At 40.7% G+C, this 26,597-nt stretch overlaps 1 protein-coding gene across 1 annotated transcript in view; it reads right to left on the bottom strand.

The window, feature by feature from the left end:
* The window catches only part of LOC124595315 (inhibitor of Bruton tyrosine kinase), a 124,594-nt gene that overhangs the window by 13,524 nt on the left and 84,473 nt on the right, over nt 1–26,597 (bottom strand). Inside the window, exons 13-16 of the mRNA XM_047134015.1 lie at nt 26,278–26,594; nt 19,582–19,751; nt 13,809–14,400; nt 8,184–8,405 (exon numbers count right to left, since the gene is read on the bottom strand). Coding sequence (XP_046989971.1) covers nt 8,184–8,405; nt 13,809–14,400; nt 19,582–19,751; nt 26,278–26,594 — 1,301 coding nt within the window. The remainder of the gene's footprint in view (nt 1–8,183; nt 8,406–13,808; nt 14,401–19,581; nt 19,752–26,277; nt 26,595–26,597) is intronic.

The following is a 26,597-nucleotide window of genomic DNA, read 5'->3' as shown; positions in this document are numbered from 1 at the left end:
CCCATAAGTGTGCAGGTGTCGAATCTATTTCAACACAATAAGAGGGAGCTTTAACATAAAACATCTGCCAGGTCTCCAGTAGTTTTGGTTTACTAGTTTTTTTTTTTTTTGTTCTCTACTGTTTCAAGAGTGATTTACAAAATTTATATTTTTCAAAGGGCTGTACCATTTGCAAAAATTAAGATAAACCAAAAATACTTTATTTCTTAACACTTATGATATGGAGGTCTAATATACACTACTGGCCATTAAAATTGCTACACCAAGAAGAAATGAAGATGATCAACAGGTATTCATTGGACAAATATATTATACTAGAACTGGCATGTGATTATATTTTCACACAATTTGGGTGCATAGATCCTGAGAAATCAGTACCCAGAACAACCACCTCTGGCCGTAATAACAGCCTTGATACACCTGGGCATCGAGTCAAACAGAGCTTGGATGGCGTGTACAGGTACAGCTGCCCAAGCAGCTTCAACACGATACCACAGTTCATCAAGAATAGTGACTGGCATATTGTGACGAGCCAGTTGCTCGGCCACCATTGACCAGACGTTTTCAATTGGTGAGATATCTGGAGAATGTGCTGGCCAGGGCAGCAGTCGAACATTTTCTGTATCCAGAAAGACCCGTACAGGACCTGCAACATGTGGTTGTGCATTATCCTGCTGAAATGTAGGGTTTCACAGGGATCGAATGAAGGGTAGAGCCACGGGTCGTAACACATCTGAAATGTAACATCCACTGTTCAAAGTGCTGTCAATGCGAACAAGAGGTGACCGAGACGTGTAACCAATGGCACCCCATACCATCACGCTGGATGATGATGAATACACGCTTCCAATGTGCGTTCATCGCGATGTCGCCAAACACGGATGCGACCATCATGATGCTGTAAACAGAACCTGGATTCATCCGAAAAAATGACGTTTTGGCATTCGTGCATCCAGGTTCATCGTTGAGTACACCATCGCAGGCGCTCCTGTCTGTGATGTAGCGTCAAGGGTAACCGCAGCCACGGTCTCCAAGCTGACAGTCCATGCTGCTGCAAACGTCATCGAACTGTTCATGCAGATTGTCGTTGTCTTGCAAATGTCCCTGTCTGTTGACTCTGGGATCGAGACGTGGCTGCACTCTCCATTACAGCCATGCAGATAAGATGCCTGTCATCTCAACTGCTAGTGATACGAGTCCGTTGGGATCCAGCACGGCATTCTGTATTATCCTCCTGAACCCACCAATTCCATATTCTGCTAACAGTCATTGGATCTCGACCAATGCGAGCAGCAATGTCACGATACGATACACCACAATCGCGATAGGCTACAATCCGACCTTGATCAATGTCGGAAACGTGATGGTACACATTTCTCCTCCTCACACAAGGCATCACAACAATGTTTCACCACACAATGGCGGTCAACTGCTGTTTGTGTATGAGAAATCGATTGGAAACTCTCCTCATGGCAGCACGTTGTAGGTGTCGTCACCAGTGCCAACCTTGTGTGAATGCTCTGAAAAGCTAATCATTTGCATATCACAACATCATCTTCCTGTCGGTTACATTTTGCATCTGTAGCACGTCATCTTCATGGTGTAGCAATTTTAATGGCCAGTAGTGTATTATTTTTTTTTTTTTTTTTTTTTTTTTCCAGAGAAATTCATGACCATGAGTTGGTATGATCTGTACGATTTGAGATGAAATCACTCATTGCTGAAATTAAGACTTAGTAAGAACTGTCTCATTGGTTGGGATAGGGTCAATCTTCCTGCAAGGCCCAGACTTGCACAGAGGGAAGGTTTACTTGTTATTGGAAGATCCCAATATTAGATGGACGATAGAGCCCCTTGTGAAGAGAGTCCAGTGTGGGCGAGATATGACTGCTTCAGGTCCATCCAATTCAAGAGTCGGAAAGAGTCTGTACTGGCAGCTGTTGAATGCAACAGGGTGCAGGTGGCTGCAAGTCGTGACTGATTTGAATATCAATTATGCCTGTTGGCTGGGTTTCAAGGCCCTCCTCAGTCTCTTTCAATGGCTAAATGAAATGGTAAATGTCACTAACCTCACTTGCACTTTGATAGCACAGCCTGTAATTTATTGCATCATCCACTAGAATAACTGCCACCCATTGGTTTAAAGCTGAGAGAAAGGCTTAAGCCAAAGACCTCATTTATTCTATGATACATGCTCTAAGTTTTTTGATCTGTTTGATTGGGTGCAAAACTGTTAGAGTTCCCGTTAATAAGTTAGATGTGCACTACACTTTGGAAGCAGCTGCTCTCATAACAGAGTATGTGTTGCATTCACAAAATGAGGGTCTATCAGAAAAATAAAATTTATTCCCAATATTATTTAACAGCAGACATGTACAGAGTAAGGTCTCAAAATTAGTCACACACTAACAGCAACATTGCATACACAATTCTTGCAACAGAAAGTATATTGAAATTAGCAATAAATAGCACAGAACTACTAAACTCAGAATAGAAAATACACCAAAAGATGAGGATGAACATAAATGGTGGAGGTGTACTTATCGGCATAAAGAACTTGATAATGTTAAATGACATGAATACAGAGTCAGAATCCACCTACATTAAGTAATGAAACATTGGAATGCTTCAGAAAAAGCCTGGAAAATATTGTGTGCAAATTTGCAAAGTGTTCCGTAATGGTAGGTGGGGATTTCAATCTGTTACTAATTGACAGGGGGATGCACATATTTAGAATGGGAGGCAGGGACTCCTGAACTTGCGATACTGTAATAAATGCAGTTCTTAAAATTATTTCGAGCAGTTAGTGAGACAGCCCAGCTAGAGAGAAATGTGCTATCTATTGGCAATGACTGGGTCCAAACATTTCAAAATCAAGTAAACACAGAGGCAGAAATCTGCAATGACATTAATGGAATAAATCTAAGTGTATATTGGAATGATATACAAGAAATTCAAATCCACTGAGAAAGAAACTGAATTACATATGAGAATGATTAGCAAAGACCCAGTTGCAGGCATAAACTTACAACTCGGTTTTTCTACCAGCCACTAGGTGCAATCACAGATGTAAAAAACATTAAAACTTGCTGAACTACTGCATATGACCCCTCATCATACTGTCATTACTGGAGGGGACAATAATGAGACAATAATCACCCAATAATTGATTGGAATAATTACATTTTTGTAAGTGGTTGATAAGACAATCTGCATAACAATAATAAGTAGTCTCTTTGACAACTACTTACGACAGATAACTCAGAAGTGTATTCATAATGGAAGCACATTAGATCTAATGTTATTTTAGTTCTGGGGATAAGCTTGTGACCCAAGTTAAAAAAAATTCCCCACCATCACTGGATTGATATGTACACAATACAACAGTTCATAATTGGAAGGACTGTTCAGGGTATAGTCTCTGTAATGAAACTTCTTACCTAATAGTGAGTGATGCATAATAGGTGTGAAGTTAAGCATAGTAATATAGATAGGAAGTTGTTAAATGTAATGTGTTCGTCTCTCAAAAGGGCCAATGCATGAAGCACTCAATGACTGCCTTATCAGAATCTGAGCAGAAGGTCTGTCACAATATTCATAGAAGACTGTTAGTATGACCAAAGTTGGTATTCACCCACTTGCACATGACACAAACTGAAATTGAGGGTAGCAAAGTAAAGGCAGAAATGCTGAACTCTGTTTTCAAACCTTTCTTTGTTAAGTAAGAAACAGGTGTGCTACTCAGGTTATTTCACACACAAGTCCGAAGATTATTCATAAATATGTCAGTGTCAATTGTGTTTAGAAACAGCTGATATTGCTAGAACTACTACAAAGAGTATTGTTTCGGGGGAGGACACTTGTATGACCTAATATTACTTATAATCCATCTTGATTGCAATTTTTTTTTTGCAAAACTTGTATGACCCATAAGAAAGGGGATTTTCAGTACACACAAAGAAGGGCATCATTAATGGTGAAAGGTTTCTTTGACCCACAAGAGAGTGTCACGCAAGAGTAAAAAACCTTAACTGACAAATGCTTCAAGATAAGGTGCAAACCACCACGTGAAAGTATTCCATTTTTACCCAAACGTACATGATCTCAAATGCAAGCCACACTCCAGAATGAGACTTGGGGGGAGGAAGGGGGGGGGGGGGGTTGAGGGGTGGACAGTGGGAGTTACAAAGTGACCCCACCTCTCAGCAATTTGCACGGAATAAAATTCAGCCTGTTGGACACTTAAAATTATTGTTACATCACGGACACTGATGGCAGTGAGACTTCACGATACCTATTGAAATATTCCGAGCAGAACTAGTGCAGCTGGGACCACTAAGACTTTTATACGCTGTACCAAATCATGTTCGAGTTTTAAGTCAGTCTTTCCATACCATACGAATCATCTGAAGTATTGTTTTCTTTCAATGAAATACAATGTTTTCGCCCAAGAAAGTTATATTTTGGCTTGACCGAGTATTGCACTTGATTTAAAGGATGTAAACCGGGCATAGAGCACTCCACATATTCATGACACTGTTTGTATTGTCTCTGGTAGTGGTTAGATGGAGTACTTTATTAGAGTCCTTTTTTAATTCTAAACAATATAATCTGCATACACAGAACCATTTGCAACACATGTGGTCCACACAAAGTACTGTCATCACTGTGTATAATCTCTCTCCTGCAGCATCTCCTACATCTGTCAATGTTGTTTGACAAACAAATTAGGTCATGGCTGCCTAGAATACAGGCGGCTGTAATTAGGAACTACACGCAGGTGGGCTGCGAGTAGTGACATCACAGGTGAGTCTCACTACACTGCATACCTAAACACAGTTGGGATTTATTGTTACATTGCAAATACCGGCAGCATTGAGAAATATCTTGATGTTCATTGACGCGTGTCAACATGTTATGAATGGAGCTCCTACTACTGAAATATAAATCTGTATTTACAATGCTTGCCAATTTCTGAGAATTTCTTAAAAATGTCCATTTTGGTATATATATATATGTGTGTGTGTGTGTGTGTGTGTGTGTGTGTGTGTGTGTGTGTGTGTTGAAAGATTTCTTTTTATTGCTAAGGATATTTGAAAACTGCTGTAGTCAAAGATGAGCAATATTAAATTTGTGTTTCCCCATGATAAAAAGTAATTAACATTCAATCTTATAAACACTAACACAATGGCCTGTGTGGCAAAATAACTTAGTTATGGCACATTTTTGTATCATGAAAATTAGAAAAAAGCTTGCATTTGGGTATATACAGTTCTCACAAAATTTTAAAAACCAGTATTAATTAAGAATCAAGGAATATGTTACTGCATGCAACGACTCCCTCCTTTAGTGATTGAACCCAAGATCATGTCAATTACAACGAACAACAAAACATTTAAGTAATAACTCTTCCTACATTTCATAAGCGAATCTAATCACCAATACATGGTACAACGCAACAGACCTCCTGCACAGTGGTTTGCAGAATATGGATGCAATGTAGTTGACTGTCAAACTGCATATTGACCACAACGCAATCGAAATGAAAGATGATGAAATGAAGGACAGAATACTACAATCTTTCTTCCAAAACTGCTTCTACATCTACATCTATCTCCGCTAGCCACCAAGTGGTGTGTGGTGGAGGGCACTATTCACGCCACAGTCATATTCCCCAAAAAGGTGAAATCAAATAAAATATGTAAAATGTATCCAACATGGCTACATAAAAAACACTACGTGTACTGAGAGCCATTCAAAATATACTGTGGTGCAGTTTACATACAATAAGAGAGTACATGGCTACTAGTGCCACTTGCCTTCTAAAGATACATGAATTACGTCAATTAAATAGTGTGTAGCTCTTGCATTTCCTCCAACCCCTGGAACCTGTACTGCTTTACCAGGGTGTATAAGCGGACAAGGAAGAATGGAGGGGGGGGGGGGGGGGGATTCCCTGGATTTCCCGGTTAAAAATACACTTTCTCCTGGGTGAACAGACACTTTTTCCGTGGTAAGTGACAGTATATTTTCCCTCAGAACTGTAAAACTTATCAATCCTTTGAATGGTTATGGTGTTATACACAAGCGTAGAATTTCCTGGTACTTTAGAAGACAAAACTCAGGGGGGAAAAAAAAAGTTTTGGAAAGATCTTTGATGTGCAGCAACACGTACGCTGCATATTTTCATATTGTAAAAGTACAAACTGGAATTCCACCAAACATCGCATATTACTTTCCAAAGCACTGAAACCGAGATCGCGGTGTGCTTTTATCAGTCGCAGCTCTTGTCACGTGATCTCACCAGTTCAGGACAGCGGATATGAGAGCATAAGACACGCGGTATAGTCACCCAATAGCAACATCACTGTTGAGTAGCACAAACACACAAACAGGAAAAGTTAATGGTTTAAATTAATATACAGTGTTGCTACAAGAAAAGCAAAGCTTTAACATATAACATTGGTCTCTAAAGGTAATAGGCTGCAAGAGAAGTTAAGCTTTCACGTATAATGTTGATCTTTTTTGCGTGTGTTACACTTTAAGATACATCACACAAAAGTGCCTGTAAAATTTATAATAATGACATAAATGTTTGATCTTCTGAGCTTGAAATTCTTCTAAATGCCTCATCATCCAAGAGTTAATTTTTAAACGTGAGTCAAACGCTCTGTGATTTAAGAAGTTCATCGTACATTCTCGCACTTGCATAAAAGAAGATTTACTTTGAAAATATCGCTTTCCAAACCATCATTCACAATATTTTCCCATGACCTGTTAGAAATAGGTTCGTTCAGCAGTTGCCAGAGCGCACCAGAACACAGGCGCCACCACTCTTGAGCAGCTATGATGACACAGAAAGCCTTTATGTTTGTATGTGTGAACATTAAAAGACCTTACATTATTTCATCCCCCCCCCCCCCTCCCCCCCCTTTATTATGGCATAATGCCATACAAGACAGAAGATGAAAACGTGCGCTTTAAACGCAAATAACAGTTGAAACTAGCTAACACTGTGGAATTAAACACTTCATTTCAAATACATTGACTACTTCAGAGGGAAAGATTAATAAAAGCCAAATTTCTTTAGCAAACCGACAAAAATAACTTCATTCTTCTGCAAGGCTTGACTGTCAGAAAGGGGGAAATAAAATCTGAAATTAATAACATATTTCTGTCTTCCATAATTATGTGAATGTATTTCAATTTACTTCATAGCTCCCGGCCACAGAAATCCATTTCGTTTTCACTTGACGTCAGAGCAGTAAATGAAGAAAAAAAAAACAAAAATCACTAAATGTAAACACTTCCCGACTATAACTCAGGCTGCTCTGCGCATCAGCCCCGGATCTACGATATTTCTGAACTGGAGCAATACTAGATAGTGGCACTCTCCCCCTCCCTTGAGCGTTAGAGATAAGACTTATTCAATAACTATTCCTGCCACTGTCAAAACATATTCGCCGTTTAACTTCGCTAAACCTGCCAGAATCCCATGATTATTATCCAGTTAGGCATTGTTACATGTTCGTACAACGCATTTTCCACATTTCTTCCAGAATAGAACTTAAGCAGCTGCTAGGCGGGGACTGAAAATACAGCTGGCTCTTAGTAGTGTAGCGATCTGGTCAAAAATTTTCTGTCAATATTTCGTTTTCTTGGATACACCGAGAAGATAATACATAATCTTTCTTACCTGTTATTCCTGTTAGTTGTTTATTTCCACTCTGGTAGTCTGAATCTATGGATTTCGCTAGTAATTATAACAACACTGATCATTCGCAAACCCAATCAACCACATAATCAGATAGCGATTGGCATTCATCCGTTCAGCTTGTATAGACCCATCCCCTTTTGCCTGCATGAAAGTTTATTTGTAGATGCGGCAAGGATTCCCCTGACAGAGACATCACATACACTAGGCACGTATTCAACAATCAACTTATTATTCATTCAGAAATCAACTTAGAATGCACTCAAAAAATAACAGGGAAGTGTTTCAAAATCATATGAATAATCTATAGACCAATGTGTGCTGTAGATACCTCGGTTTGCCGTCCACCCCCCCCCCCCCCCTCACCCCCCCTCTCCCTCTCCCTCCTGATTTTCTTCTCACCATGAACAGAAAACTCAGATCCAATACAGTTAGCTTTGCATATGAAAGCATAAAACATTAAACGTACCTTGGAAGCTCATTATTCTGTGCTGGAATCATTTCAGTGCAGTGACGGTTTTGTTTGACTTCTTCTCTCATAATATCAGTCAGAGACAAAGAATTGTCACTGTGTGCATCTGAACTGTTCCATGCCAATTTAACCTTCATAGGTTCTGTTCTCGGAGATGTGCCAGATTCTGCCTGTTTCTTCAACTGTTTTTGGGATACCTTCGTTATCTTTCTAATTTCACTGCAAAGAAGCCACATTTTATTCACTAGACTAAGACCAAAACCATGAAATTTTAATGGAAACATAGTTAACACTTTAAAGAAAGAAATGGTGATTATTATTTTTATAACTAATCTTCTTTTTACATCCTATAATTTAAATTAACCAGCAGAACATCAACAGTACAGGGAAAAATTGCAAGGGTTATTCTGAAACTAAAGCCCCTCTTTCTTCCTTTGTGTTGACTTTGAATGTCTGATGCAGACTGAAGTATTACAAAATTTTTAATTTTTTCACTAACATCCTGTTTCTTTTGTGGCCCTCTAATAGATATCGGGAGCATGGGAAGGTTGGAAAACAGTGTTCTACATTGAGGTGTGTAGAAAACATTGAGGTGTGTAGAAAACACAGATGCATCATTGAATTTCTCACGGCTCAACAATTTGCACCCACTGACATCCATTAATGTCTGATAAAGGTGTCTAGGGATCAAAGTAAATCAGATTAATGTGAGGTGGTGGGTAATCCATTTCAGTACTTATGTAAACGATGTACACAACAGGGGGAGGGAGAAAAGGAATGACGGGTGAAAAAGGGATGGATGACAGGCAGGGGAGGGAACAACTACAAGGAAATGGAATGCAGAAATGGCACTGACAAATTTACCCTAGTGCAGAAAGAGGAAGTTTTGTGTGGTACACGATGAAACTAGGAGCTATGTGGGATGCGTTGGAGAAAGGATACCGCTTTGACAGGATGAGTGGAGGACATGCTGTTTTTGAAAGTGGTGAGAAGGGTTTTGGGAAGGGCTGTTCCATTCCAGAGCAAGATGAAAGTCCATAGCCCGGAGTTTGGTTAAGCTGTTCCAGCCTGGGGTGATAGGAGTTTTAGGAGACAAGCATGGGAGACATGTTTGTGCACTCAATTTGAAAGCAAGTACTGATATGAGGAATTTTCTTACACCCCAGTGACATAACAACAAACATTCCCGTTTCTAGGATACTGCACATTCTATAAACACCTTTAAAAGCTTTCATATTCTGCAATACTCCTCACAAATATATAACTACAAAAACTGATTACCATGGTACAGGCATCCCCGAACTAACTCTGATACTCCAATTCTGTGGTCTCAACTTCTTCAACACTGTCTCCCAGACTGAATACTTGCCTTCTCACAGCTAAAAGAACACTGTAAACGCTGACTCAATCTCCGATATTTAACAATTTTGGCCGTAGGCCCTTTGTAAGCACCTAGACCCAATTCTTAACTCTTTGGCCATTAAATATCTGCAACGGCAATATTACAAAAATAAAATAAAAATTAACTTTACAGGCAGCATGGAGTCATTCAAAAAGTATTCTCCTTCATTCACTCCTTACAGTGAAAACAATCTTTTCCTACTAATCACTAAATAGAACAGAACAGAATGAACATTTGACTTTCCTAAAGCCTGTCCTACTTCCTTATTTTACAGGAATTCCTGCTCAACTTCTTGGGCTGCAGTGATATTTGTTTTGAGCCATGCATGCGACCCATGGGTTGGACATCCCTGCTACATATCTGTCCCAGAACCTTGCTTCCGAATCTATCTCCTTCCTCAGCACAGCCTCACCCAATACACCTGTACCCAGCAGATCACGTATGGGTTTCCCAAAATCCACAAGCCTAATAACCCTGAATGCCACATTGTAACTAGTTACTGAGTTCCTGTGGGAGTATCTCTCCATCAGTTGATCAACACATCCATTGCAAGCAGCTTAATTTTCTATTTTCTAATTTTCTTGGCTGCAAAGGAGGGAAGGAATCCAGTGTCCACTCTGTGCGTACCGGAAGGAGTCATTCCAGCTGTGGAAAAGGTGCTTCCACATGCTACAAAGAACACAAAATGCAGCCAACTGCAGGTGGCAGCTCAGGTCTGTACAAATGATATGTGTTGCTATGGATCGGAAGTGATTCTCTCTAGTGGCTAGCTGAAGCTGTAAAAACTGCCAGTCTGGCTTGTGAGATGAAGGTGGACCTCACTAATTTTAGCACTGTCAACAGAACTGACTGTGGTCCTTTGGTACAGAGCCAAGTGAAGTGTCTGAATCAGAGGCTCAGATGACTCTGTCCCCATGTAAGCTACAGATTCCTTGACTTGTGCCATTGGAGAGGGTTTTCTAGGTTCCACTTAATAGGTCAGGGATTCACTACACACAAGAAGTAGCTACATGGGTAGTGCGGGCTATGTGGAGGGGACTGGGCCGTTTTTCAGGTTGGAGAGTCTCAGGAAAATACAGAAAAGGTGTCAGTCAACAAGGGTGCAAGGCAAACTCAGGAAGACAAGACCTAACAACCATCACTATTATAATTGCAAATTGTCATAGATGTGTTGGGAAAGAACCAGAGCTACTAGTGCTAATAGAAAACACTTTATCTGAAATCATTCTACATACAGTAAGCTGACTAAAGCCGAAAATAAGTTTAGCTGAAATTTTTACAATTGGCCTCACTGTGTTCAGAAAGCATAGATTAAATACAGTTGGTGTTGGAGTGTTTATTGCTGTCATAAGTAGTGTATCTTGTAGTAAAATTAAATTAGACTGTTCTTGTGAGTTAGTGTAGGTAGAGGTTATACTTGTCAAATCGAATAATTTAATAATTGGCTCCTTTTACCAACCACACCAACTTATGTGATTACAGTTTCTGAACACTCCAAACACAACCTGAGTTTTATTTCAAATAACTACCCCACTCATACATTCCTGACAATTACTTCAGGAGCCCTCTCGAACTGTAAATGGTTATGGAAACATACTTTAACTCATAGCAACAAATAATCCTGAGCAAGTAGGGAGCCTCAGGCAGATATAGAGATTACTGACCACAAGGCTGTTGTAGTGAGACTGACTACCATAATGTCCAAATCCACCAAAAATAAATGCAACATACATCTACTTAAAAAAGCACATAAAAATTCACTTCACGCCTTTCAAAGAGAGTGTACCCCTCCATCTGATCTGATTGTGTAAGCGTAGACCAGATGTGGTTCAAGTTCCTAGAAACAGTATAGATGACAATTGAAAGATATATCTTACATAAATTAATAAGCAATGGTCCCTGTTTCTCCTTGGTACATAAAATAGGTCCAGAACACTGACGGAGAAGCAGCAAAAATAGCATTGCCAAATTTAAAAGAAAGCAAAAGCCCAAGACTGGCTAAGTTTCACAGAAGATTGAAATTTAGTGCAAACTTCAGTGTGAGATTCTTTTAATAGTTTCCACAACAAAACACTGTATCAAAATCTGACACAAAATGCAAAGAGATACTGGTCGTATGTGAAGTACACCAGCAGCAAGACACAATCGGCACCTTCACTGTGTGATAACGATGGTGATATCACCAGTGACAGTGTCACTAAAGCAGAGTCACTAAACATAGTTTTCCAAAACTCCTTCACCAAAGATGACAAAGTAAATATTCATAAATTTGCACCTAGAACAACTGTCAACATGAGTAACTTAGAATTAGATATCCTTGGTGCAGTGAAGCAGCTTAAATTACTTAATAAAGGCAAGGCCTCCTGTCCTTATTGTGTACCAGTCAGGCTCCTTTCAGAGTATACTTAGCAGAACTCGTCGCAAGATCTCAGAAAATGAGCTTTTGGCCAACAAGGCCTTCATTGGAGATAGAAAACAAACACAGAGACTGCTGACCTCAGTAGACAGAGACTGTGGTCGTGTGTGTGTGCGTGTGCGTGTGCGTGTGTGTGTGTGTGTGTGTGTGTGTGTGGAGGGGGGTGGGGGGCAAATAGTAAGCACAGATTCAGAAAACACCATTCTTGCAAAACACAACTAGCTCTTTATTCTTACTAAGTAATGAATGCTATCGACCGGGGATGTCTAATAGATTCCATACTTTTAGATTCCTTGAAGGCTTTTGACACCATTCCTCACAACTGACTTGTAATTAGACTGCATGTTTATGTAGTATCATCTCAGTTGTGAGACTGGATTCACAAGTTCCTGTCAGAAAGGTCACTGTTTGTAGTAATTGACAGAAAGCCATCAAGTACAGCAACAGTAACATTTGCTGTTCCCGGGGAAGTATTACAGGCTCTCTGCTGTTCCTGATAAATGTAGATGACATAAGAGACTATCTGAGCAGTGCTCTTAGATTGTTTGCAGATGATGCTGTCACTTACTGTCTCGTAAAGTCATCAGAAGATCAAAACCAATTGCAAAATGATTCAACTAAGATATTTGTATTGTGCAAAGAGTGGCAATTAACTCTCAATAATGGAAAGTTTAAAATCATCCACACAAGGACTAAAAGAAATCCACTAAATTTCAGTTACATGATAAACCACACAGATCTGAAGGCTGTAAATTCAACTAAATAATTAGATTACAATTACAAATAACAAATTGTATAGATCACATAGATAACTTTGTGGGGAAAGCAAATAAAAGATTGGAATTTACTGGCAGAACACTCAAAATGCAACAGGTCTACTAAAGAGACTGCTTACACCACACCTGTCTGTCCTCTTCTGGAGTGTTTCTCTGTGGTGTGGGATCTGCATCAAATGAGACTGACAGTTAACACCGAAAAAGTTCAAAGAAGGGCAGCTCGTACTGTACCACTGTGAAAGATGAGAGAGAGAGAGAGAGAGAGAGAGAGAGAGAGAGAGAGAGAGAGAGAGAGAGAGAGATTTACATGATACATGAATTGGTGAGGCAATCGTTAAAACACAGGCATTTTTGATTGCAGCAGGACCTTCTCGTGAACTTGCAGTCATCAACTTTCTCCTCTGATTGCGAAAATATTTTGTTGGTGACCACCTACATAGAAAGAAATGATCATACCTGGTAGCTAGTTCATTGAAACCTCTGCCAGGCACTTCACTGTGAATTGCAGAGTAACTATGTAGATTAAGAACTCAAAACTACTTCCTTCATGACCTCCCACCACCCCTACCTCCTGCCAATGTCTAATCCTCCCAGCATAAAAATCGAGTACACCCCAAAATATTGCTCAGAGGTCACTTCCCCCCAAGTAAGTGACAGATTTAAAACTTTTATGATGAAATTCAGCTCAAGTGGGATAGCAATGACATAACAGAAGTCGGCAGTGTGGAACAATATGAAAATTGCTGGAAAATAATTTAATGAAGCAGATGAGAACACAGCTCTACAAAATAATGAACTTTTTAAAATTTTCTGTTGGAACTGTAGCTCTCACACTGATAAGAGGCAACTGAAGGAAGCCAAGACAAGCTAAGCTCATTAAAAAGTGAAAAACAAGGAAATGTTTTTATGCGCTCTGTAAGACTTTTCAGTAATGTACCATATTTAGAAACATTTGTCATACACTATAAATTCCAATCTCTAACATATCTTATATAAATCATCATTAAAATAGAATTACTGCTTCTTACCTTACTCTGCTCCCAGATTTGACGAAATGACTTTCATGTTGGGGTGGTGACCTGCATAATTCTGGGAAATCATTTTCACACATTTTGTGCCCACTATTTTCCAAATTATCTGTTGCTCGCACAATGTGCGGAACAATAACAGTTTTTTGTTGTTCTTGGAAATCTCCAGCTGAGTGTTGTGAACTAGAAACTAATTTTTCAAAGGCCTCTCCATGATTTTCTGTTGATATTTCTTGAGCACAAGAGATTGCTTTTAATCTTGCTTTTATTATCCTTTGATGTTTATTGCTACCAGTTATTTTAACCCATGAGGAAGAGTTCGTATTCTTGGGTGACTGACTATCACTAGTATTTTGAGATGAATCCAAACAATCTTCTCTTGCTTCTTCATGTTTTATTTCTGTTAGATTTTCTAGCATTAAATGTACACCTTTTGTATCGCCATCATCTGAATTATAAGATGCATTAGATGAAATAGATTCATTCCGAGAACGTTCATTTAATTTTCCTCCCTCACTTATTTTGCGAATTCTAATCTTTTTCTTGGTTGATTTTACCAACTTCTTTGCAGCAGTATCAGGTGAATCTGGATCTGAAAATTTAAGCACAATAAATTTTAAGACCACAAATAATGAGAAACAAAAGGAAATTGTAGAATAGTTTTAAAGTACGTTTCAGTTTCATCTGACCATGTAAAATTGGAATGCTTATGTTTACAAATCAGCATGGCAAGCCACACAAACAACTTTCCCATTAATGCAACTTGGGTCAGAAAGCTACTAGACAGAATGTCACATTATGGATGTTTCTATACGACCTTTGTCAAGGATAGCCTGCACGTCTGTCTGCATACACAAATAACATCCACTCTTATTCAGATACAGACATTTGTGGAGGACTTTACTAGCCACAGAATGTGAAGAACACTGCATTATCATTTCCCAGTCTCTCCATAGCCAAATAACATGGCTATATGACAGGAGTCATTGGTGAATCTGGCTCATCTGTTCCCACAACGTGTGGACCACACAGTGACAAAGACACTGGAACATTTGTTCTGGCAAACAAAATTTTCATACTAAAGGTGCAGCAAACACAGGCCAGAGTGCCATAAGTATTTATAACTTGGCTCACACTTCAAGCTACAAGGCAAAAAATAAAATTAGATCTCATGGGATCACTTCATACTATGTAGTGAATGGCTGTATGTGCACCCTGACACCACTTATTATATGACGTTACCATTCACTCAACAACTGATGAGCCACCAGTCGCAGTGCATGCCGTGTTACTGGCTAATGACCACATTTATGGTCCAGCTCGTGTAGGACTCTGCAATGGGAACAACATCAAGAATTCCTTCTAAGCCATTCCACCCAACAATCAATCAACACAGCGGAATGCTTGGTGCAGATATTCAATATACAAATGCTCCAAGACCCTTACTGTCTCAACAACAGAGACTGCATTAATCTTGTTTCTTAGTGCATACAGGACTGTACTAGTCTAGTGGAAGAGCTGCAAGGTTGTCAAATCTGGATGCTGCTCCTCTTCTTTTTCTTCGTCTTCTGCTGTTGCTAACACAGCAGTTACAACTGATCTGGCTCCAGCAAGGAACACTCTTCAGCACACATACATTACAACATTGTCCAGGGTGTACATGGGCAACTTGGTTTTCTTGAGAGGATAGCCTGCCTTCATCTCCTTTTATTAGGTCATCATATGTAATGGGCAGCTTGTGGCGGAGTCAGCAAAGAGCTGCTCCTCACTGGGCCACTCTCTCACAATGTGCTCTATTAGCGTTACTTCCTGCTGTAAAGAACTACTGCCAGTGTGTATCTTAAAGGCCAAATAGAAATTTATATTTCCTGCTATGTGCTAAGCACTGGCTACTATAGTTTCATCTTCATACTCCAGCATACAATACTGGGTATGACAGTGGAACAACACAGTCTGCAGTGGGAATTGTGGCCTAATCAACAACATTGTGAACATAGTACAAATCTCAGTTTAAAAAAAAAAAGAGCTTTAAGTTGGACGACAGGTAAGATGAAAGGGTAAAGAACAGGCAACCTCTGGAAGCACCCAACATATATCTGATGAAGCACGTGGGAAACCTGTTTGATTTAACTGTTGTTACTCTACAGTCAGTCTGAAATTACTTTAAGCTTGTCAGCTATGAAGTAGTAGTGGGGTGAGTCACACAAGGAAGGCACGGCACCCATTCAGCCAACCTCATGAGCCCTGTAGTCACAGCAACCACTCTGAAGTCGTCAGACCTTCACTCCCATCACTACAACACTTCCCACTTCCACTATGCTACAGTGTCAGGCAGCTTGCTGTTCTGGGAGATCATTTGCTTGGCGGCGAGATTTCGTTTGTTTTCATTTCTTAGAATTGTGAGGTCAATATTCTACCTATTATTTACTGTTTGTTGTGTGCTGTGAGACACATATGTCAGAAATAAGTCCATCAAATTTTATTCAGTGGTGTGGAGTAGCATGTCGATTCTGCAGGAAAACACGTTCTACATCTGATTCTTAGACCAACAAAACAGGGAAACAGGAAACAATGTTCGGGTAGTTGTTAAGTGTGGAACAGCCCACTGTGTGTGCTCTGGTTTGTCATACGTGCAGATTTGGTGTAAACATCATTAGCTCAAAACTTGGCAATGCACAATGGTGAATGATTGTGTCCACCTGCTGTGGAGGCCTCCTTATGCTTTGGCATCCTGGCCTGATGACACCTTGGAAGCCATGGGGTAGGGGGCAGGAAATAAGCATGTCAATGACAATGACAGAGTCACTTCAATAACTGTAGAGATTTTCCTTTATCACAAGAAAGGTGGATTCAGATCAAAGACTGATGCATGCACTTTAACTATCTGATCTGCTATCTGCATGGCAAAATTATATTTCTCAAACAATGGAATATCCACGATGGAATGTAACAATATTATGAAAAGTAAAGTTGCTACTCACCCTGTAGTGGAGATGCTAGGTCGTAGATAGACACAACAAAAAGACTGTCACAAATAAAGCTTTCGGCTGTTAAGGCCCTTGTCAACAATAGACCCCCCCCCCCCCCTCAACACACACACACACACACACACACACACACACACACACACACACACAACACACCTCAGCATCTCTGCTATATGGTGAGTGGTAATTTTCCTTTTCATAAAATTATATTTCTGTGAGTTTTTACTGTTAGTAATAATGTGTTTGTCAGCAATTGAGGGCAAATGAAGTTCATCTCACAAGCAGAGGTCCCCAGACATGAAATTGTCTATATGGTGATGTAGGTTAGGGTCCCAGGTATCACACACTGCAGCCATTCACCCTGGGGTGCCCTTGTTAGCAAATAACTGAATGGGGGTGGGCGTAGGGTGTGGGGGGTGGGGGGAGGGGAGGAATATTGAAATTTCTCATGATATTCTTCAGCATTAAAAATGATAGGCAGAGCAGTTCTGTGGCATAGTGGATAAGATACATTCAAAGAGCAGCCCTGTGGCATAGTGGAATAGATACATTACTTGTTGTGGGTGTGTACAGAAGGTCATGGATTAGAATTTCATAAGATGCTCTAAATTTATTTTCAAATGTTTATTGACATCATTTTCATCATCATCATTTTTATTCGACTAATTGGCTTAAATATATATATTTTTTAAATCCCTCAGCCTTTGCCAAGTCATTTTAATCATATTAACTATTTCATTTGCTCTTATTTTGTCGTTCAATCATTCTTTTTATAGTAAGGAATCTTTGTGCATGTGATTTTATTACTTTTATCTATTAACTGTGATTTAACAACTTCTGTTTTATAATTTCATCCATGTCATTGCATTCATTATTTCTCTTCCACATTGCTTGAATTCCATGTCATTTCCAATCCTTTCTTTCATTTAAATCTTTATATGCATTATTTCGTCCACAGTGCAATAAGAATTAATGTTTCAAATGTTTAACTGACGGAACTGCATTTTCAAATGTTTCAATATTATAATAGACAAATAAAAATAAAATCACATGCACAAAGATTTCAATCCTCCTTTTTTCAAGACAAAATAAGAGCAAATGAAATTTTTGATATGATGATTGTAATGACATGAGGATTACCAATTAAAAATATTACTCGAGACTAATTTTAAAAAAAGATCAAAGTCGTTTCAATGCTGAGTTTCAAACCCCAACCTTCTATACATTACAAAAGTATATCAACCAAAATGCCACGAAACTGTTCTCCATGTGCTTAACAATTTTAATGCTGGAACACCACACAAAATTCCAAATTTTCTTTTTCATCAATTACTCACAAACAAGGTCCCAGCAGAATGAATGGCTCTAGAATGTGCTACCTTGGATTTTAACCTATATCACCGAATAGATGATTTCAAAAATTCGATTCTATCCCTAGATGTCAGTCTTGGTTACATAATAGAAACCCCTCTCACTGTTTGCATTTTAATTGCGACAATACTTTTCTTCTTTCTTCCAAATTGACACTATAAGTTCCCTCATTTCAAGAATGGATTAATTATAAACCTCAGATTGTGTATCTTGTAATGAAGTATTCAAACCAAACAAGCAATCACGGAGGGTTTTCATGCGAGAGTGCACCATCAAGTGTTGCATTTAACTGAAATGACCTCATGTTAGAGATCTCCAATTCATTGCCAATTTGAGGCAAATAAAAACACGATTCATGTTTAAGGCTTCATTTGCAAAATGAGTTCACCTCAGTTCAGTAACAAAAAACTTTTCAGTAACATTGCCAAGAAATGCATTTTCATAAACTTTACGCACGAGAATGTAATCTTAACAATTTGCTACCATAAATAAAACTAGAATGAAAATATGCTGCAATTCTTCCAGAACACATTGGTGCCAGTTCTGCCTTTGTTAACATCGAGTATAGATTTAAGTGTCAGGAAGTCATTTCTGAAAGTATTTGTATGGAGTGTAGCCATGTATGGAAGTGAAACATGGGCAATAAATACTTTGGACAAGAAGAGAATAGAAGCTTTCGAAATGTGGTGCTACAGAAGAATGTTGAAGATTAGGTGGGTAGACCATGTAACTAATGAGGAGGTATTGAATAGGATTGGGGAGAAGAGAAGTTTGTGGCACAACTTGACTAGAAGAAGGGATCGGTTGGTAGGACATGTTCTGAGGCATCAATGGATCACAATGGAGGGCAGCGTGGAGGGTAAAAATCGTAGAGGGAGACCAAGAGATGAATACACTAAGCAGATTCAGAAGGATGTAGGTTGCAGTAGGTACTGGGAGATGAAGGAGCTTGCAGAGGATAGAGTAGCATGGAGAGCTGCATCAAACCAGTCTCCGAACTGAAGACAACAACAACAACAACAACAACAACAACAACAACAGCAAACATGGCTCAAATGATGAAAATTTTCATCATCTTTGTCTTCTTTGAAAGACTTTGGCCACTGATACTGCTAACTTTAGTTCTTTTGAATTAGGATTCTGGATGGTTTTACTAGTTAATCATAAAATATGCTGTCCTCAAACTCTTCAATCTTTTCAGTGAGTTGAGAGGACCACTACCTCCAAAAGAAAGAAATTGAGCCACCTGTTCTTTGTGTCCACATCTGCTGTTACGTTGCAACTCAAATTATATAATCTGCTACTACGGTAAGTGAGGGCTGGAGGCAATTTCAAGCTGAACATAAAAATATAAAAAAAAGAAAGCATTTTAGTCATCTTTAGTACAAGATTATTTGTTTTTATCACTTTTGTACCTTTATCCAAGTCAAAGGTGAATGGATGAGATCCTGCTATTGACTGAACGACCTCTTCACTTGGTGCACTTGAGTATGGTGTGATAATACGTTTGCACAATGCAGGGTTTAACTCGCAATAGTACTTGCTTAGCTCTTCCAAAATGTTATCACTGGCAGCTTCTAATGACCTGCAAGAAAGAACAAAAACATTAGACACAAGATAAAATGAAATTGCTTCTTAGAACACAACTACACTGATGACAGTGAAAATTAAAAACACCAGGAAGCATATTTGTGAAAGAAATTAACTTTATGTACATAATAATACCAATTATCAGAATTACACAACTGTATAAAATCTTGTATTTTCAGATTTCAATATGGTGTGAAGTCTCCATATGTTGCAATTAAGAGTTACTAAATGTCACAGTGTAGAGCATGGGAGTAAAAGAGTGCCAGAATATGTTTCTGAGGAATCTCTCTGTACAGAGTCTGTGAGAGCACACAAAGTATTAACAGTGGTTGTTGAAAAACCACAAAAAACAAGTTATCAATCAACCAACCACATCATACACATGTTTGATATGTACCATGCTAGGTCAGTGTGCAACCAAGTTAGCAGTGGTAGTTGTCCTTCTGTGAAGAACACTAGCACATTCTTGACTGCATATGGTAGTGCACTGTCCTGCTGAAATTGGAATGAGGAGTTGGATGTAGATGGGTCAGTGCATCAGACACTGACGAAGCAGTTTCTGTTCCACTTGCCTACAGTACCAGCAAGCTGCTGTTATAGCTTTTATCACATGGTACCCCAAATCATTACATTCCTATTTACCTGCTGCACTGACCAGCAATGCCAAGCTGAAACACTTCATTATAAGAAAGGTTTTAAGATCCCTTCGAAAAACATCAGTCATGTCACATATGAAGTTCACATGCTTATTCTGATCTCATGACGTTTGTGATTATCTGGACAATGGAAGCAGGCACTAAAGTGACAGACAGTGATGAACCATTAGCACATGCAAGTCCACACTAACTGCAGTGCTCTAGCATCAACTCAACACTGTGGATGAAGATGTATGATCTATTACAGACACAAGGGCAAAAAATTGTCAACCATAATTATGTTGACATTGTCTAGTCCCATATCCAATACTCACTGTCTACAATAATCCAATTGTACTCATTTTCATAACAGTATGATACACATGAGCACAGAAGCCATGATATGACGAAGCCACGATATGACAAACCCATTTCCCTTAACTGACTAATCTGCAACATTCATACTCAATCAAAACATGATATTTCATCCCCTGATACTGACAAAGCATCCTGTCATTTGCTTTCATGTTTCGATTACATTTGACAGCTCTTCACTGAATATGCTTGACTCAACACTGACCTTTCCAGACATGCGAGAGGGTAAAGCTGGGCCTAAATAGAAGCCATTTCTTTGTAATCTTAATGATTTGTCATTTGTACACTGTTCTACACATTCTCAAAGTTGTGATGCATTTGAACATTCTTTCTGGGTTTTACACCTTTTAACAAACAATACTGACAATGAGATGCCTGCCACCAGAAATAAAGTGTTATCTTAAAAGCAGAATAAAATAACTGACTACCACAGAAGTTGGCTTTTAAAGTGACAGAAATAGAATTTTCTCTATTGAAGTCGTTAACAGATGTGTAATTAACTAAATTACTTCAGCTATGATGGTAAATCACCTTTCATTCTAAATGAGTTTAGAAATTACTAAGTGACTCAAAGAATGAATTATTTGCAGAAAAGGCTGTGCAGAAATTATTTGGACAGCACTATGCATTCGGATACATCTCATTCTGGTCATTAAATCCCATGTGTTTCTTCGGCTCTGCTCATTTGAGTTCCAAAATTCAGTGCTTGGTCAAATTGTGATTACAGTAATGGATCACGTAATTCTCCACTTCAATGTCTAACACAGACACTATCATCTCTTCCTCCTCCTCTAAACTATGTTAAATATACAGGGGATTTTTCCTAAAAAGTATTTTTTTAACTTACTTATACATTTTTCCCACATTCACTCCAATTTTCCATCATATTTACTAGTTGTCAGTTTCATTTTGTGACCTGAGGGCTTCCAACTGCATTCTTTTATTTTCTCTTTGATTCATAATATTGCATATACACTCCTGGAAATTGAAATAAGAACACCGTGAATTCATTGTCCCAGGAAGGGGAAACTTTATTGACACATTCCTGGGGTCAGATACATCACATGATCACACTGACAGAACCACAGGCACATAGACACAGGCAACAGAGCATGCACAATGTCGGCACTAGTACAGTGTATATCCACCTTTCGCAGCAATGCAGGCTGCTATTCTCCCATGGAGACGATCGTAGAGATGCTGGATGTAGTCCTGTGGAACGGCTTGCCATGCCATTTCCACCTGGCGCCTCAGTTGGACCAGCGTTCGTGCTGGACGTGCAGACCGCGTGAGACGACGCTTCATCCAGTCCCAAACATGCTCAATGGGGGACAGATCCGGAGATCTTGCTGGCCAGGGTAGTTGACTTACACCTTCTAGAGCACGTTGGGTGGCACGGAATACATGCGGACGTGCATTGTCCTGTTGGAACAGCAAGTTCCCTTGCCGGTCTAGGAATGGTAGAACGATGGGTCCGATGACGGTTTGGATGTACCGTGCACTATTCAGTGTCCCCTCGACGATCACCAGTGGTGTACGGCCAGTGTAGGAGATCGCTCCCCACACCATGATGCTGGGTGTTGGCCCTGTGTGCCTTGGTCGTATGCAGTCCTGATTGTGGCGCTCACCTGCACGGCGCCAAACACGCATACGACCATCATTGGCACCAAGGCAGAAGCGACTCTCATCGCTGAAGACGACACGTCTCCATCCGTCCCTCCATTCACGGCTGTCGCGACACCACTGGAGGCGGGCTGCACGATGTTGGGGCGTGAGCGGAAGACGGCCTAACGGTGTGCGGGACCGTAGCCCAGCTTCATGGAGACAGTTGCGAATGGTCCTCGCCGATACCCCAGGAGCAACAGTGTCCCTAATTTGCTGGGAAGTGGCCGTGCGGTCCCCTACGGCACTGCGTAGGATCCTACGGTCTTGGCGTGCATCCGTGCGTCGCTGCGGTCCGGTCCCAGGTCGACGGGCACGTGCACCTTCCGCCGACCACTGGCGACAACATCGATGTACTGTGGAGACCTCACGCTCCACGTGTTGAGCAATTCGGCGGTACGTCCACCCGGCCTCCCGCATGCCCACTATACGCCCTCGCTCAAAGTCCGTCAACTGCACATACGGTTCACGTCCACGCTGTCGCGGCATGCTACCAGTGTTAAAGACTGCGATGGAGCTCCGTATGCCACGGCAAACTGGCTGACACTGACGGCGGCGGTGCACAAATGCTGCGCAGCTAGCGCCATTCGACGACCAACACCGCGGTTCCTGGTGTGTCCGCTGTGCCGTGCGTGTGATCATTGCTTGTACAGCCCTCTCGCAGTGTCCGGAGCAAGTATGGTGGGTCTGACAGACCGGTGTCAATGTGCTCTTTTTTCCATTTCCAGGAGTGTATAACAAGTTCCCCATGGCTTTATTGCCACCTCTTTGCTGTACCTATATTCTCAAATATTAAATTCTATTTTGTTCTTTTCCATCTACTTAGCCCTGTGGTCACTGCTGCCAGAATTCCAATTTTGTTAAATTCTTACTTTATTTATCCATATACCACCACCCACACCCCCCTTCATTTCTTTTTCCGTATTTCACCCTATCAAGTTATTATTGGGTACACTTATAACCCATAGTCTCCTACATAACTTCCTATATACACTCCTGGAAATGGAAAAAAGAACACATTGACACCGGTGTGTCAGACCCACCATATTTGATCCGGACACTGCGAGAGGGCTGTACAAGCAATGATCACACGCACGGCACAGCGGACACACCAGGAACCGCGGTGTTGGTCGTCGAATGGCGCTAGCTGCGCAGCATTTGTGCGCCGTCAGTGTCAGCCAGTTTGCCGTGGCATACGGAGCTCCATCGCAGTCTTTAACACTGGTAGCATGCCGCGACAGCGAGGACGTGAACCGTATGTGCAGTTGACGGACTTTGAGCGAGGGCGTATAGTGGGCATGCGGGAGGCCGGGTGGACGTACCGCCGAATTGCTCAACACGTGGGGCGTGAGGTCTCCACAGTACATTGATGTTGTCGCCAGTGGTCGGCAGAAGGTGCACGTGCCCGTCGACCTGGGACCGGACCGCAGCGACGCACGGATGCACGCCAAGACCGTAGGATCCTACGCAGTGCCGTAGGGGACCGCACCGCCACTTCCCAGCAAATTAGGGACACTGTTGCTCCTGGGGTATCGGCGAGGACCATTCGCAACCGTCTCCATGAAGCTGGGCTACGGTCCCGCACACCGTTAGGCCGTCTTCCGCTCACGCCCCAACATCGTGCAGCCCGCCTCCAGTGGTGTCGCGACAGGCGTGAATGGAGGGACGAATGGAGATGTGTCGTCTTCAGCGATGAGAGTCGCTTCTGCCTTGGTGCCAATGATGGTCGTATGCGTGTTTGGCGCCGTGCAGGTGAGCGCCACAATCAGGACTGCATACGACCAAGGCACACAGGGCCAACACCCAGCATCATGGTGTGGGGAGCGATCTCCTACACTGGCCGTACACCACTGGTGATCGTCGAGGGAACACTGAATAGTGCACGGTACATCCAAACCGTCATCGAACCCATCGTTCTACCATTCCTAGACCGGCAAGGGAACTTGCTGTTCCAACAGGACAATGCACGTCCGCATGTATCCCGTGCCACCCAACGTGCTCTAGAAGGTGTAAGTCAACTACCCTGGCCAGCAAGATCTCCGGATCTGTCCCCCATTGAGCATGTTTGGGACTGGATGAAGCGTCGTCTCACGCGGTCTGCACGTCCAGCACGAACGCTGGTCCAACTGAGGCGCCAGGTGGAAATGGCATGGCAAGCCGTTCCACAGGACTACATCCAGCATCTCTACGATCGTCTCCATGGGAGAATAGCAGCCTGCATTGCTGCGAAAGGTGGATATACACTGTACTAGTGCCGACATTGTGCATGCTCTGTTGCCTGTGTCTATGTGCCTGTGGTTCTGTCAGTGTGATCATGTGATGTATCTGACCCCAGGAATGTGTCAATAAAGTTTCCCCTTCCTTGGACAATGAATTCACGGTGTTCTTATTTCAATTTCCAGGAGTGTATTTTTGTCTGTTCCCTGCACATCTTTTCCACTTATGATTTTGAAGGTACAAGCCTACAGTGGATGATGAAGCTCTAGTCTCTTACTTTTCATCTATCGATTTTCACTCCTTACACAATGTCTATGTAGCTGCTTTTATATTTTCTTTATCATTATTAACTTGTAATATGAACTTGCCAAACCTTTGTTTTAGTCTTCAGAAAAAGAAATCTGTAATAATGGTCCTCACAGTAAGTCAAACTGACACTTGCCTTTGTATATGTAAGGATGCCACCAACATCTGTTCACCAACATAAGGAGACATTGCCGTTATTAGTCAAACCCCACCCCAACTAGCTTTCCATTGCTCAGCAAGGAACCCACAGTTCAAAGGGCTAGGAAAAGTTTTTTCCACTTGTAAATGTGTCCATCAGCAATACTGGAACAGCACCTCCTGCAGGAATGAACTGGCCAACTATTCTGACTCCCAATAATTTACTGTTTGCTCAAGTGAATTCTTGTTTTAATAGAATTAGTCTACAATCAACATCTACTTGATTACTCTGGAGAGAGAGAGAGAGAGAGAGAGAGAGAGAGAGAGAGAGAGAGAGAGAGAAGCAAAGCTAATCTACTGTTTAAATTTTTAACAAGCTGTAACTACTGCATCTGGAGGAATGACACCCAAATTCATACAATATTCAGTCACTATTGGCCATGGAAGTCTACACAGAAGTCTTACCGTCAGTAATGTTTTCAGTCTGTCCATGCATTACACTGAAGTCACTACAAAATTAACCTTATCTTCAATTTAGGAAACAATTTAAAAGGACAGTCACTGAATCTGACGGCTCATTAAATAAACTCTTAGGCTTCATATCAAGAAGATATGCAGTAGGTAGTTACCACAACATACAATCCACACACAGCAGCTCCTGGTTTCATGTTCTCTCGAGAAGTTATTGACGATTTTAATTTAAAAAAATCAGTATTCAACTATACCAGTTTGATCCAGACACAAAGTGGGAGTTAAGCATGTAACTTTCCTGATGATGCTCTCTCACCAACAGTGAACAGAGTACAAAAAAAGAACAGTGAGCACTTTTTTATTTTTATTTTATTTTTTGTTGCTAGATAATATTATCATTATCACAATTTGAGACCATAAGACATCAACCAGCAATTAATGTACTAGACACACTTTCTTGAATGATCTGAATCATTCAGATAAAGTGAAAAAAGATGTGCCTGTGTGACATCTTGTAACATCATACTTGTTACAGCCACACATTTCTGCATCCATACAACACAGATATGAACCCTTGTAATTTATTTCAGTTTCTTTCATTTTTTAAACAATCTGAAATCTGTTATTAAGAAGAAGTTTCTCTTTACTTAAGACAATCAGTACAATCTTTACACTGCCATTACAAAAGTGTAAAAAGAAATTTGAAAGCTCACTCACCTTGATTCCAATACTGCACTTAAATTCAAACATATATATTGCAAACAGCATTGCTTTAGCTGGTTTGCCTGGTGTGTGTCAGCCAATTGAAGAAGACCTGCCACATTCCGTAATGTGACCAAGTTAGCAAGTGCCACTTCACAAATTTCCAAAAGCCGTGTAGCAAACAACTGGTTTGCAAGGACAAGTGTGTTACATATAAAGTCAATATCCTCTGAAGCAAGAACAGCAGGTGCTTCATCTTCATAAAGATAGTGAACCAGTACCTCCAGAACCTTATAAGGAACTGGCAGGTTCAAGGAACTGCTTGTTAAAGACTG

The sequence above is a fragment of the Schistocerca americana genome, chromosome 2 (genome assembly GCF_021461395.2).
Source record: "Schistocerca americana isolate TAMUIC-IGC-003095 chromosome 2, iqSchAmer2.1, whole genome shotgun sequence".
NCBI classification, from domain to species: Eukaryota; Metazoa; Arthropoda; class Insecta; order Orthoptera; family Acrididae; genus Schistocerca; species Schistocerca americana.
This window is presented reverse-complemented; position numbering and strand designations above follow the sequence as displayed.